The 16,028-nt window shown below is 40.3% G+C and overlaps 1 protein-coding gene across 1 annotated transcript in view; it reads left to right on the top strand.

The window, feature by feature from the left end:
• The window catches only part of LOC139720928 (uncharacterized), a 77,533-nt gene that overhangs the window by 33,987 nt on the left and 27,518 nt on the right, over window positions 1-16,028 (top strand). Inside the window, exons 10-24 of the mRNA XM_071632258.1 lie at window positions 2,158-2,302; window positions 3,103-3,272; window positions 4,310-4,471; window positions 5,758-5,902; window positions 6,339-6,526; window positions 6,956-7,129; window positions 8,070-8,217; window positions 8,574-8,975; window positions 9,635-9,757; window positions 10,508-10,677; window positions 11,413-11,581; window positions 12,226-12,388; window positions 12,766-13,013; window positions 13,482-13,856; window positions 14,879-15,351. Of these exons, the coding sequence (XP_071488359.1) occupies window positions 2,158-2,302; window positions 3,103-3,272; window positions 4,310-4,471; window positions 5,758-5,902; window positions 6,339-6,526; window positions 6,956-7,129; window positions 8,070-8,217; window positions 8,574-8,975; window positions 9,635-9,757; window positions 10,508-10,677; window positions 11,413-11,581; window positions 12,226-12,388; window positions 12,766-13,013; window positions 13,482-13,856; window positions 14,879-15,351 (3,255 nt within the window). The remainder of the gene's footprint in view (window positions 1-2,157; window positions 2,303-3,102; window positions 3,273-4,309; window positions 4,472-5,757; window positions 5,903-6,338; window positions 6,527-6,955; window positions 7,130-8,069; window positions 8,218-8,573; window positions 8,976-9,634; window positions 9,758-10,507; window positions 10,678-11,412; window positions 11,582-12,225; window positions 12,389-12,765; window positions 13,014-13,481; window positions 13,857-14,878; window positions 15,352-16,028) is intronic.

Here is a 16,028-nt window from a genome sequence, read left to right as displayed (position 1 = left end):
CTCTAGTACACCATGGTGATCACAGCACTTTTCTTTTGACCTTCTAATCCGCACTGATTAACAAAATCTCGTATTATATCCAAAACGCGGCTTCTTAGAGGTGATATCTGGAGCGCATTTGTTTTTGCGGTGTTGGTCTGAAAGCAGAATATCTTTTTTTATGTATATCTCAATCAATCAATCAATCAATCAATCAATCAATCAATCAATCAATCTATCTTTTTATCTATACTTAAATGTTTCTCATCATTATTAAATATTATTTCATTTTACGTATTTTGAAGAGTTTACCATTTCTTATTCAAAGTTCTTGGACTTATTGGAATTATTAAAAATCAATTGAATTGCCATCAAATATCATGATATTCATAATTTGTAAATTCAATCATTTTAATGGAAATGAGTTCTACATGAAGAAATTACAGGCGGTCGTAATCAATGGTCGTGAATATTGACATGTCATCGTGTATTTCATTATAACAGTTTTTTTTTCCTTAGTGTCCACTACACCATAATTACTGATACTGCCCATTATAGCCATTACCATAATTATATTATGTATAACGAGCAGTTTTATGAAGAACTGCATGATTTCGTTAATCAGTTAATAATTGATTGTGCGTGAGATGCAAATCCCCCCCCCCAGAAGAAAGAAGTGAGGAAATAGAATAATTATAACATCACAAGCAGAGAATCAGGGTTATCTGCAAACTGAGGGACTCCAGATGAAAGAAAAAAGATGAGGAAAATGATTGTTATCCATCACTAACTTTTATTAATGGACCATGGTAAACGTTCCTCATACACTTGTCTTGTTTTATCATTTCCACATACGGTATAAAACAAGTGTTGATAATGTGCTTGTATGAATCCGTGTGTGTGTATGTGTATGTTCGCATGTACTGTGTGTTTGTGTAGTATTTGTGTATAAAGTAAATGATTGACATGTTATACACTGTAATTAAGAGTGGATGTTATGAATGTGGGGAAGTTTCGCAAACATAATAATAGACGCGGACGTATACCATCACCGACCTCCACCTGAATTATTGACGACAAGGCCAAAGGGGTACATGCCAACAAAGCGACGTAGGCCTACTCACTGACACACGAGTGTTTGTTCTGCCCTATTGTCTGGTTGTATTCCACAAGGACCCATTCATATTTTACCAATTCTCTTCCGTTAAGTACTGATCGCAATCTTGCTGTACAGAGTAGGGTTTACATGAAATTTCATCAGTTGCCAAGCTAGTCACACCAAGTGACGGGTCCAAAACAATAGTTGTTTGTTGTTGTTGTTTTTTCCACCGAACTACTTATGAAAATAGATGCATGCGTGTAATGATATCATCTACAATAATGTATCCGAAAAAAAATAGAAGGTGATCAGCATTGATGGTGATGATGATAATGATGATGATAAAATATTGATTAATGTAGCGTTAAGGCGGATCTCTTTCTAAGGCATAATTTGAGTATTTCGAGCTTGTTAAAGCAGTGCTTTTCATAAAAATCGCTCACCAATGACAAAATTCACTCCATGTCTAAAGTAACTCTCTGGAAACACTTCCTTATCATATTAAGATCAATGACATAAAACTAAATAAGTTTTATGGTACCAATATGGATTTAGTGCTTTTCATTGATAGTGACTTATGGAAATCCCAAGTCGATTATCTAAGTAGTATTCTTTCTTAAAATACTGGTATCCTCAAAAAGCTCAAACGTGTTTTTCCTAATAGCCAAATTCTACTCGATATCAATTCTACGTTGATAAATCTGTGACATAATTCTTGAGTTCCTGTTTTTGAAAATACTACCAGAAATCTATTCTCGATGTACTTTTTCGAATGAACAACAGCAACAATATTGAAACTTGTCATAAGGAACATTAAACATGCCTGTTGCTGTCTGAAATACTAACAACATAAAATATATTCTTCAGAAATACCTATTATCATATGGGAAATATGGAAATAAATCGACGTGAATTGAATTGAATTGCATTGGCTTGAACTGAATTGAATGGAATGAATTGAATTCAATTGAATCAAATTGAATCAATGAGTTGAAGTGAATATATTACTTTGAATTGCAGAATTGAATCGAATTGAATTGATTTGATTTTCTCTGTTTTCTTTGTACGTCTGCGCACAGACGTTTCTGGCCAACAGCGAGTCAACGTGTAACGCTACGTCATTCATGCCTTCTCCGCTCCGCGCCAAATGCCTGCGCGTGTTGCCTCAGGTGTGGCAAGAGCAAATCTGCCTCTCCGTCACCGTCTTGGGATGTCTCGATAACGGTGAGTGGCTGATTGAGAGTCAGCCAACATAGCTCCAGCCAATAGCGCTACATATACCATCGTGATCCTTTCCAGACTTGCCAGTACAAAAACATTCAGGCCCTATCCAACCAAAAACAGGGCATCCCGCTGTCCTTCAGAGCAATGAATATGGTAAAAAAGATGAATAAATGTGATTGATTTGTTCGAAGCTTTCGATCAGACACTGTAACAGTCGATATGCAAATCAGGATAAATTTAAGGTACTGATAATAATAGTAATGATAGTCATCATCATCATCATCATCATCATCATAAGCACTACTACCACCACCACCACCATCACCATACTGTGCATTCACATTGCACCATCTATCTAATAGTGCAGCTATTCCGAGGCACACTGTGAAGGAGGAGAAGTAGACAATATCATATGCTATAGCGACAGCTACAAACTGTGCCAATGAGCTATGTAGGCTCACTGTATGCTGTTGTGAAACGGACTAATTTCAGGCCAATTTTTAGCTTTGAAAGAATCCAAATTACTGCAAAACATGTAGTAATATCGGGACTTTGCTACAACACATCTCTAACATCCATGTTCACAGAGAACGGTGGTCTTTGAATCAACATTGAAAAAAAAAAACTTGCCCATGTTGAAAACCGATGACTAGACGGTCGCAACAGGTAACTTAACGAAACAGAATTTTCATAATTTTCTTTTAGTATTTCCTCCCCATATTCTCTTATATTTGTATTGTATTATTCTAAATGTTCATATTATGTCTTTTATCACATTTACACGGCCCTTGGACTACCAGATTGTGATGAGGTTGTTGGGGTTTCCTTAGATGGTATCCATGACAACCAAATCACTGCATCATCATGGAGCGACGAAGACCATACCCCGAGAGCCGGGCGTGTCGGCTTCCTCACCCAGAGGGCATATGGCTGGATGGCTTCAGGTGTTTCCACGGCAGAATGGATTCAGGTTCTCAGATACTTTCTTAATCTCATGACTTATTAAAAAGGACTTAAAACGAAGTTTCCTAGTTCTATAAATTCCAGAAATGAGCAATAACATTTCAGTTTCTCGTTGAACTCTGTGATGAATCTATGCCAATCACGAACGATGTTTCTAAGTTTCAAAATCACCGAGAATGTTATCATAAAATGGAATATGATGACAGATCGGAGCTGAAGTGCAATTTTGATCGTACTACCAAAAGTTTGTGCAGTCGATACAACTTCAATAGAATCCTTCCAAAACATTCTATGTTTATAATTCTATTTTGTTCAATAATCTTGAACAGTTAAACCGGTCAGTCACTCTACTAAAGATTCTAAGGGCAGTGACTACGTGAAGGGTCTAGTTAAAAACAGCCCATCGAGTTCGACGATCCAACACGGGCTTACTTTGTCGGTCTCATGGGCCTTTCTTGCTTAAAGTGTCGAACTCATGGGCTGTATGACTCGTGGGTGTCGGTCTAGTGATGTGCACCCGGCTAATCATATTTCATATTCGAGGATTACTATTCCAAGCACTGAATAATTGTTGTTTATTTAGGCCAGTGAAGGGAAATTTGTCGACAAGTTGCAATGACAACAACTCGACGCTACAATAATTAGCCTAGATAAAGCTGGACTGCAAAAGAAAATTTAAGGAGTACCTAGTCAGAGCTGAAAAGTATTTCCTCCTCTTTCTTTTTCTTTTTCTTCTTTTTCTTCTTTTTCTTCTTCTCCTTCTTCTTCTTCTTCTTTTTCTTCAAAAGAGCTTTAATAAGTGGTGAGAACATAATGAAATAGCACGGTCTTATTAATCAGTGGAGGCCTCTGCTATATCTCTGCTTGATACCCGTTTGTACTCCAGCTTAAAGATGGACTTTAATTTGTTAAACATCCTGTTCGTGGATGTCCGAGGACGATTTGAACCCATATACCTCTGATCTGCTTTTCACGACTCTTAACCACGCTACCACAGAATGATGAAAGAATACAATATTCTCACTCCGTTTTCGCTCTTTGCAGATCGATTTTGGTCCGGTCAACGTCAAGCGGATTCACGGCGTCATCACGCAGGGTTGTCTCGACCGGGAGGCGTGGGTCAAAGCGTACACCATCTCCTATCTTGACACAACTGACCCAGAGAAAGGTGCTCTGACTCCCTATCGCGATAGCAATGGAAGGAGAGTAAGTTTTCAAAACGATAAAGTGCATCACAATCCAGGTGGAACTAGAATATTTTGAAATGCAGTGTTATATCTATTTTTTTTTCTTCTACGATTTCTACAGATATTTTAGTTTCTAAACAATGATCTTTTATAACATAAATATGTTTGCATAGGAAAACAAGGATTTAGACAAGGATCATGCCATTTTAGATGAAGATAACGGTGAATAAAAAAGTCTGCGATCTGGCTTGTTTTATACGGACAATGGCCAACATGACCGCATTACAGCAGTGCTGGAATGATTATAGCAAAATTTGAAAAGCTCACCCGCGACAACCCATCGAGCATTGTATTGAAATGCATAGAGGTATAAACAACAATAACATTAACAACACCAACGACACCAACAGGAACAATAAAGTGAATATGAATCAGTACGCTTGTGGGATTAAAAATCCCAAACCTAAACTAGAGCGAAAATTGTTATTCTTCTCGTTCGATCTAGTGCACTTATAGGGGGTTCTCTTTCTCTGAGTGCACTTTAGATGGCTTCTCTTTCTTTTTCAGTTTCGATCGAGGCACTCCATTTTAAACCTAACCCAGCTACCAAGATCTACGGAAAGTCCTAGTTATCAGCATGTATTTTGTGATGTGTGGGCCTAATTGAAAGGAAGATATTGTATGTAGTAAGGCGGGGCCGAACAATGAAATGTTATCCCGGTATCCAGCAGATGGATGCAAAATGTAATAATTTTTATTGTAATATCAATCGTGGGCACACGTCACGAGCTGGACATCCACGTAGTCATACGACCCACGAGTCATACTGCCCACGAGTCATACTACCACGAATCATACAGCCCACGAGTCATTCCGCCCACGAGTCATACTACCCACGAGTCATACAGCCCACGAGCTAGACATTAAGTGAACATCAACTGAAACATTCCTATAAGCTACACGGTCTTTAAGCTCGGCACTAGGCAAACAAGGCCCACAAGCTCGGCATTACATCACGGGGCTTAATGCACGTGGTGTAGGACTCGTGGGCCTTTTTACCTACTAATGACGAGCTCATGGGTCTGTTTTACTTGGTATCTGGCTTGTGGGTTGTATGACTCGTGGACCTTTTAATGTCTAGCTCGTGGGCCATATGACTCGTGGGTGTCGAGCATGTGGGAAGACGCCTTATCTTTTACTTTGATAATTGTAATTATCATAATGAACCATTACCATACACAGTCAGCAACAGAGAGACACTAAGCGCACTTCGTTAACTTTTCCCCGACACTGCTCATACTACAGCGATTCATCGGAAACCGGGACAGGATGACTCTTTGGCGCCAAACGTTGGACCCACCCATTGTTACGCCACGGATCAGACTCAACCCTGTTGCTTGGCACGGTAGCATCTGCTTGAGAACGGAATTCACTGGCTGCCAAAATCTAGGTAAATATAAGACTCATCATTTTCAACGATTCTCTAGGTCATGCGAACTCTGTGACTACCCCTTTGAACTTTTCTTCAGTGAAGATGCCAAAAACCCCTTTTTTATTTGGCGATATTTATATTTACCTCTTTAAAATGTGGGTTTAAAGATGATGTCCCCATCATTTTCAGGCTGTTTGATCACTTGTCATAATCCCACTTTCAGAAAATATGGAATACAGTCAATAAAAAAAGATATTATCGTAATGATGAATATTAAGAGGCAACAAAAAAAGTGGATCAACACTGACTTTTCACTCTTGGCCAAAGGCTATACGTTGCAAATTCTGTTCGCCACAAATGGTCAAAACCGAACGAAATCGTGCTCGAATTAATATTATCGGGAAATCAAGCAACATAATCTTGATTCTGATGGCCGCTTAATAATTCTCGACAGTTTGCAACCAGCGCAATGGGCTGGAATCCCGCGAGAAGATCCCCGACGAAGCTATGAGCGCCAGCACTTTTTATTACGCCACTCCTGGATTCAACGGTCGGCTGCATCTTGAGCGAAACGAAGGGACGCCAAGCCCACATGGTTTCTGGGGCGCCAGGGGGACTTTCGCCAGGAATGAGTGGCTACAGGTAAACACCATCTGCAGGTGTTTCGTAAGATCCTTCATTTTAGTAAAGTCTGTTCACAATTAGCTCATGTGCACATTTTTACAATTGCCTTTCATTTTGTTTCTAATTGGTTAGGTACTTCACTCGTTCTCGATTCGGCATGAACTTGCCAGTGATGTTCAAAGAATGTTTGGTTAAAAAACAACAACAACTTTTTAGGCACTGTTCAGTTCAGAAACTCAAGGTTCCTGGGATAATGGAGGAATCGTAGTCGTAGGTCGACAATACGCATGATCTCTTTCCATCATATCTGGAGCACGGGCCGTTTAGTTTGCAAACGAAACAGCTAAATGTTTTTCTGTCAACATAAGAATTGACGAGTCATATAAAAACGAATAAAAGAAATTGATCATCATTTGGCATGGCTGATTTCTCCACCGATGATCCGAGGTCGATTTACCAGAGCTGTATACGATCACGGCCGTCATCACACAAGGCCCTGGCGACCAGAACGTCGTGCGCTGGGTGACGGCCTATCGGCTGGCCTACTGGAGCGTACGCGCCATGAACGAGTCCGATGACAACGCCTGGCTGTTCTACCGTGACGTCGAAGGACGGCAGATGGTAAGGAATGAAAAGCAACTCGATTTTGAATACGCAACTGGTCAGTTCTAACATGGAGTTGTAGCTTCATCGTCCTAACCATCTTTGGTCATAAACTTCACGCCGGTCCCTAAATCACCCTGTACAACGTATGTTTGTCAATGATCAATTGATGTGTTTATTTTTGCTATCGTAAACCGAATGATATTACCGTGTATTGCCGCGGAAGAGGCAAGGCACTCTCAAGCTATGCTGATTGTAACATTGCTTTGGATCTAGCTGGTGGCTGATGCAAATGGTTGTGTCCTTCTAACATTGTCGTCATCGTCGTCATTATCGTCATCAATGTGATATCATCTTTCACTTATCATCTTTATTATACATTATCATATCAGTAAGTTTGCGTTCATTGAAAACAGTTAATATCAGCTCACTTAAAATGGAAGAGGAAAAACTATATCTCCCACTTGCATGTGATCACAAATAGGACAATATTAATAGCACACATCTGTGAAGTTTGAGGGAGATCTGATGATGAGTTCAATTGAAAGTTTTGAATTTTTGGAAGTTTCAGTGCCGCCATCGTTTAATGAGAAGATTACAACTGTTTGTGATTTCACACGTGGACAACGAAATATCACAAAGAATTCCACAAAATATCAGTTTTCATATAGAGTACACAATCCCTCCTCTTTATTCTGATATTATTCAAAATCATGTTAAGTGTAAGAGTATTCCCCCTGCTTTCTAAAAGAAGTAAATAATCTTTTATTTTGAGATCCAGCCATGGCTGCACTAAAATTTTAACAAATTCATAACTTTTAAGCAGATTGTCAGACTCCCCTCAAACTTCACTAGTTGTGCTACGCTCATAATGCTGCATTCACTTAATAATCCACATCAGTCATTGTTAGTATATTCGGATTTCATTTTCCTTTAATTTTGACACAACTGCCCGCAGATTCTTGAAGGAAACAGTGACCACAACACGGAGTCACGCACCAATCTGGACAGACCCATAGTGACAAGAAAAGTACGCATCATGCCCTACGAGTGGTACGGACCCAAGATCGTCATCCGGGCGGAGCTGGTCGGCTGTCCCCTTCGAGGTGAGGACAAAATGTGACTTAGTGTCTCCTTCATTTGACATGTTATTGACTTTCAAGTCAATTCGTAAATACAGGGAGCATTTTGATATTGGTACCAATAAAGCTGCTCTCAAAATTTCCGGTTAAAAATATTTCACAATGCATAGACCCTACACTAAGCGGCAACAAAAGAAGCTTCCCACACGAGGTGGTTCACCTGTAACCAATTGAGTGCTGGAAAAGGATGACCGTTTTCATCGATCAAACTTAAACAAGCAAATACAAAATAGCGAAAGGTATTTGAAATTTATCCAGCGACAAGATGATGAGTATCAAACAAAACCATTTCTAGACCTTGGCTTCTTTCCTTCCTTCAGGGACCGGTAACGTGTGCAGGCGTGGGAAGTCCTTCCTCCACTCCGGCCACTGCTACAGCTCGGTAAGCAGCAACGAGGCATCGGCGTGCCAAGATATCTTCGCCGAGGAGAGTTCGCGCGCTCTGATCAAATCGTCTGCGTTGAAGGCGGAGCTGCTCTCGCGCCAAAAGGACCTGGTCTTTCTCGCCAAGACGCAGCTGGTCATCGGCGCCACGAAGGCGGGAGACGATGTCCCTTTCGTTTGGGACGACGGAACGCCAATGATATACCAGGACTTCCTCGTCGACCCTCCCGAAAAGTCGGGGGTGGAGCTGTGCGCCGCAGTGGACGGCATGGCTAACTTTCGCTGGATGCCATTCGAATGTGATAGTACCATACTGCGCGGAACCTTGTGCGAGCTCGGTAAGTTTGCAGAGAATTTCTTTGTTGTAGATTATGTCGAAGAGACAATGTGTAGACATTAAAGCATATATGTCGTGTTATTCACAATTAATTTAAACGTTTCTTGTCTATTCAGCCTCGTATTCTCTTTGGTGTGTGGTAAAACTTCAAACATGTGCAGTCCAATTGAAATGATGGCGTTTTTATCCAGTACAAAATAACATTATTTAAAGTAAACAATCACATCCATAGCGTGCAATTCTGACCTTTGATTATACTACTTTTTATAGAGTAATGTAGCTGCACAAAACCACTTGCAAAAACAAAATTGATATCATCTGTAAACCACTGCTGCCTTATCAATAATCTCTTCATTACATAATAACTTCTCCTTGGAACATTGTGAAGATGTGTCATTTCATTACGGCATTTGATTATGATGGGGAAAATCTCTATTCCCGCACATAGAAATCGAATACTCGAAATGCTGAGATCGCGACACTATACGTTCAGATCGACTGTATAGCCATGACTACATTACATCAACGATATTTTTATTGATGAACATTGTATTAATGTGCTGGTCTGATTGATAATCCCGTGTTGATTCATTAAAGCCATGATATACAAAAATAAACTGCTCTGATCAGCTATTCGATGGTACGTTCTCTCACACGCAGATATGAACGAGTGTCTGCGGAGTGACACGGGGTGCTCCAACGACTGCGCCAATGTTCCGGGTGGCTATTACTGCAGATGTCCGCGCGGGAGTAGACTGGACTCCACGAAGCACAATTGCATGGGTCGGTATTAACTACGAAGTGAGACAAGTTGTAATCAGTTCGGTTCAATTCATTTGGAACTGAGATAAAAGCTTTTTCTCCTATTTCGGCTAGAGAAGAATACAACGCTATGATAGGTATTGCTGTGATCCAAACACCAACAAATATGGTTCAGTCTGTGTTCTTTTTATTCATATCTTTTCTGACTTTCATTCATTTTCTGTTTAGGCCGTACCTATTTCAATAACAAGTATTTAAGTATAAGGGACTATTAAAAACAATAGTGAATAAGCCATCATCATGATCATGAATATTTTTTCATACTATTTCTCTTTAGACAATTTTATAAACGTAAATTTGAAAGCATAAAATATTCTCCATTATCCTTTCCACTCGGTCTCTCAACTCAACGAATATTTCGTCTGTGTCGAAGTTACTTTTACGGGGGCATTTCATGAAGATTTGGGTCAGATATTTCTCTTTCTGACAAAATATAATTTTCACAATGTACTGAAATCCTTGCATCTGAATGCCTGAGAGCATATATCCGACAAATTTGTCGACATAACGCTTCATGAAATGCCCTCCAGATCTTTTGGTCGTCATGGTCGTAGCAATTTAGACAGGAATTGGGAAACATTGTTTTTTTTTTCATTTGTTTCTATCAGAAATGAATACGCTGAAGCAAACAAAACCAGTACTGTCTGGCATATCAGTCTGGATTTTTTTTTTTCATTTCGGTTTTGAGCATTCTATTGATTGTTGTTGCAGATATATGTAACGACAACATCGCCACGCCCCAAAATTCAACTATTACCCAGAGCGCCTATTCGTGCTTCTACGTCATCGATTCGGATGCGTTCACGTGGTCGGAGGCAACCAATCAGTGCTTGGAAATCTTGGGCCACTTGCCAAATATAGATGACCTGGTAACATTGCAAGTAAGCTGTTGTTGTTTTCTTTGCATCGCCAGCCGTCTCGTGTACAGAAACAGAAATTACAGACAGGCAGAAAACCCACCTACACTCAAAAAACTGTAACAAATCATTATTATATGAACATCAGGTGTAAGAATACATGAAAACTAAGAGACTTGGGGAAAGGTAAACTCTGGCAAATCACATGAAGTTGATCCGATTTAGAAATAAACGTTCCTTCATGTACACATTGGCCCAAATTCACCATGGACAAAAGCCATGGAGCACCATGTGTCGCACGGAATATTTCGTTACGAAATCAGTCACTTTGTCGGCAAAATGACCGTTTCGATAAAGAAATTATCATTTCATGGACGAAATGTTCATTTAGTTCCAAAATGTTGTCATTTCGTTACAAAAAAAAATTCATAGACGAAACGACTAAATAACGAAATATTCCATGCGACACTTGGCTCTCCATGGTTTTGGTAAACCACTGTTTCATTTGTACCACCTTCGTGAATTCGGGCCATTAAGTCGCGAAGCACATATCAGTGTTACTTAAAGGGTCACACGTGATTTCGTAGCACACTAACTGATCAAAGTTTTCGTCAAACATAGATGCGTACGATGCCTTTATGATCTGGGAATGACACGTATATGAACTATTGTAATTTCCCATGATAGACCATACGCAGGACACACGAGGTGTCCATAAGCGATGCGTTAATGCCGTACGTGGTCTATTTTCCTTCCCAGATATTAGCAGATGCTAATGACGTCAGACTCATAAGCCGAGACGACCCGGAAGTACTCGTCACGCTGCCTTCCCAGGACGGCAGTTGTCACTCGATCAGACGGAACACGAGTGACCTCACTGACACCATTGACGACTGTGGCGCCGTGACAAAGTTCGTCTGTGAAGTTGGTTAGTTTCACTTCTCGACTGTAATAGTTAATAGAACGCTGTACTAGGGCTTTCTATAGCTCAGTCGGTAGAGCACCGGGCTGGCAATCTGGAGGTCTAGGGCTCCAATCCCGATGGAATACCATTTTCTTTGCTCGTTTTTCCACTAATGAATTATATTCATTTTTGGTCAGTTTCCCTCTGGGGGCATTTCATGAAGCATTTTGTCCGACAAAGTTGTCAGACAAATTTGCTCTCAGCCAATTAGATGCAAGGATTTCAGTAGCTTGTAACAGTTTGTCAGGAAAATTTCTGACCAAAACGCTTCATGAAATGCCCCCTGTTTGCGTTTGTTACTTTAATGTGAACACATTTTAGTATGATACAGAGCAACAGATTATTCTGTAGTTGTTGGAACGTCTAAACTCATATCATAAGAAACTGCATTTCATTCGGGCAATGGTTACGTATGATGGCATCACGATTTATCATGGTAGGCCTACATTTTGCAAAAAGAACAAAAGAGAAAAGTGGTTGGTGAGTGGTGGATAGTCTATAAACTTCAAGTAATATTCCAATTTTCTTGATTATTTTGACGAAAACGTGACCACTGAAAACACAATCATTTAATTCTTTCCTGTGTAAAATCCTTTATGCGTTCCAAGAATTCGCCGATCTACGTTGCCATGGCAGTTGGTCAGAGGGCGTGGCCGATCATGTGACGTCAGCATCGTTCGGCCATCTACAGGCGATGAGCTACCCACCGTGGTACAACCAGCTGTCGTCGTGCCGTTTCCATGTCAACGGCCCAAAGGGACTTTACGTCAGGTGAGGGGGAGGGGTGGGGGTGAGTGTAGGGTAGGGCATCCACATTATAATTTTAATATGAAGTCAACTCAGATTTTAAATGTTATGAAACTTATCTCCCTTTATTATTTAGTTTCGGGGAAAAGGGGCATTGGCGTAGAATCTAGGTTGGAAGTTCTTAAAAATATGGCAGGAGGAAAAAAAGTTTAGGATAAACATAATATACTGAAAGGAGAGATTCAAGCAAAGGCATTGAAAAAACGTAAGGTTATTGTAGCGAGACATATCGTCAATTAAGTGGTGCATTTTCGTCGTAAAAATGGTAACAACTCGACACGATTGCACTTCTTTGGAATACTTGTCTGATTGAATTGCTCCTCTTTCATCAATAAAAAAAGGTTACACATCAGTTGGCTCAGTCTGCGCATGACCAATGACATCGCCTGCCTCGATACTCTCGACATAGAGGATGTTATCTCCCTTGGCAACCGTACCGCTTTCCATCAGCGTGGTGGTTACTGCGGCAACATTCAAGACGTGGAGATCATCGGGAAGTCCAACGCCATGCGGCTGGAGCTGCGAATGGACGAACTGACCGTGGACATGCCCTTTGAGCTGGGCTTTGAGGCTCGATATGACATGGTCGGTGAGTGGTCGAGCAAATCATTTGAGTATGTATTATGCAACGTTTTCTACGTTGCTGTCGTGATGATATCAATGTCTAGCATATTTATCTCAATTCTTTTTTTTAAACTTCACATTTGGTTTTTTGCTCCTTCTCCTACTCCTTCTAATCTCTTTCGTCGTCGTTTTCTTCTTCTTTTCATCATTACCATCATTTGCGTCTCATTTTCGTCCCTGTCTTTGTTATCATTTCTATTGTTGTTATTCATCATAGAACTTTGTTAATGTTACATTTTCACCATCATCTCATTGTTATTTTCTCTATCTTCGATTCAGTTCCATTGCTTTTAACATGTTTAAAGACAAAATAATTGTTTTCAATATCACATATTTCTGTCAATATCCTTGCGATCACAGTAGCACTATCGTCGTCATAATTTTCATAATCGTCATAATTACCACAATATTTGTTTTTACTGCCATGTGACAGATTGTAAACAAATTGACTGTAACAAAGCTTGTGGGAGTGGCCATAAGACGTTTAACGACACCAGCGGTTATTTCAGCACTAAGGATTTCCCGTCGGCCATTCCGCCCTTCACCTCATGTCAGTGGAAGGTGTCAGCGGGAGAAGGTCGGTTCGTCGAGCTGCAGTTCCCCGCGTTCAATATCATGCAGTTCCCAAACAACGAAGAGTGCGTGGACGAGGTGTCAGTGTGGACGCATGAGGGCGCGGTCAAGGAGTCGATGTGCGGGCACGAGGCTCCGCCCTTTTTCATCTCGAATTCGTCCATCGTGGTCGTTTCGCTGGACACGGGTTTGGCGGGCATGTCGCAGGGGTTTAACGCATCCTACCGCACCACAGGTAACCTTCATAAAATAGAGCAGCATCCCAGTAAATGCTCAGCACTGACGTAACAAATGCATTTTACCAATATTAACGTTATTTCATTTCAAGCAAAATCATAATTAAACTGAGTCTCTTCACATGAAAAAAAAAATGAATTCCTGAAAATCTAGGACATGCAAAACAGCAGTATAAAAAAAACCGTCTTTGAATAGTTTTAAAAGGAATTATAAATTTTTACTCCTGAATTTATATTCTCATTCAGAATGATTACTTTAATTGCACTTATATATGTCTTTTGATTTGTTCTTCAGTCCTGTCCTTTTCTTTTCCTCCTTAGTTTCGTTTCTATACTCCCGATATATTTTACACATTATTTATGTTTTCTAGGGGTCAGCGATTTACAAGGCTTATTGCTCTTCTCTGTTGACCCCCCATTCACATGAATTTACGCATCGGCTCTTGTTCTTGTTGTTGTTTTGTGTATGTGTGTATATTTCTTTTGATAATCATAAATTTGTATCTATGTGTTTTCATTGTATGAATTGTTTGATGATTTTATGTTGAATGGAAATAAAATTTGAATTTGAAAATTTGAATTTGAATTTGTATAAGAAAAAGAGCAAAATGGCGCTATATCGTGATTGTACTAATGTAGGGATACCACTCATACAAATACCACCACAACTACAACATCAACCATTAGTGGTAATAGCGAGCTTCAGATCTGCGACGCGAACGTAAAGGCGACGCAGTCTTCGGGTTGGACAATGGAAACACCTGTCTCGTGCATGTGCAGAACGCCATTTTAAGCCTACTTGGCGTCGTCTTAGCATTCACGTCGCAGATTTAAAGCTCGCTAATGATAGATATTTGAAGAATAAGGACAGAGGAATGTAGGCCTAAGTGGCGACACCAAAGAACACCTGCTCACATTCTGTGTGGGTGTGTAATTTACTCGCTCAGTGGTAAATAATGTAATTGATTGAGAATGCAATTATTGCAATCGATAAAGAGCGTCGATTTCAACCACATGATAGATATCGGTGGCTGTGGATTCGGCAGGGACACCTGCGCACGTGACACAAATGATGAATTCTGCACCCTCCCGTCTGCTGTCTTTGTCTCCGTCAACTACCCGTACCCCTACGAGGCAAACTCCCGGTGCTTGTGGTACATCCGCACCCCCGAGGGCTCCTTCGTCACCATCACCTTCCTTAATTTCAGCGTCTGGTCCCACGTCGAAGACACTGATTGCCAAGATTCCGACTACGTCGTTATTTTCGACGGTTGGGACACAAAGGAACCAGACATGACGCAACTGGGGAGATTCTGCAATGGCATGCCGCCGCCAAGTGCGGTGAGGAGCAGCTCGAATACCGTGACCGTCAAATTTAGATCAAACGATGACGGTATGGAAGGCCAAGGGTTTTACGCCGAGTATCGCTCGTCCTACACCGAACTGGACATCGAGGTGTCTCCGAATGGTAAAAGATTGCAAAAAAAGTATGGAGTATGTCGATTACATCCTTGAATGTGTCAAACATTAACATTGTTTTGATATTTGGGTACCAACTGCGCTCTTTAGAAACAGCACATGAGCATTTTTAAGCATGTCCTGTTTTATTTCTGTTACATTGGTTACTTCGTATCGTCATTCCCACAAAGGTAAAGCGTTTATAAATTAAAATGGGTCATTACACATTCGATAAGACTGTACGAAGAAAAGAACAATTGCCATCAGAAAAAATGTGAGAGCTCTGCTTTGTGCTACCGTTCGGTAATAGACCAGTTTGTAATTCCACTTTGCGTATGAGCATTTGTACCAACACAGACATTTTGGTTTTAAATTCACTGAGATAAGCATCTGTCATGCGATGGTTATTCATGTAATCTTTATCTAAATGGTGCTTGCCAGCACATCCATCTGACAGCAAGAATGGTATTTTGCAATATAAAAGGAAATAGGCTCTTATTGCATTCAATACAAAACAATGAAATTAATGCCTGCTAAATTGTCAACTGATGGAGTATTCTGATCACCTGATCTAAACACAAATTCATCTTTGTTTGAACATGAATTCCATAAATTGTTACGTCGGGCAAGCTTATGCATTGTGCCGCTTTAAAAACGATGAAGAGCCTAACCAACTGAGAAAAAAAGAAAGGTCATTTGTACCAATGTGTACA

The sequence above is a fragment of the Diadema antillarum genome, unplaced genomic scaffold (genome assembly GCF_040938485.1).
Source record: "Diadema antillarum isolate AM-2024a unplaced genomic scaffold, OU_Dant_1.0 scf00000135, whole genome shotgun sequence".
Lineage (NCBI taxonomy): Eukaryota > Metazoa > Echinodermata > Echinoidea > Diadematoida > Diadematidae > Diadema > Diadema antillarum.
The sequence above is the reverse complement of the archived record's forward strand: the minus strand, read 5'-3'. Positions and strand labels throughout refer to the sequence as shown.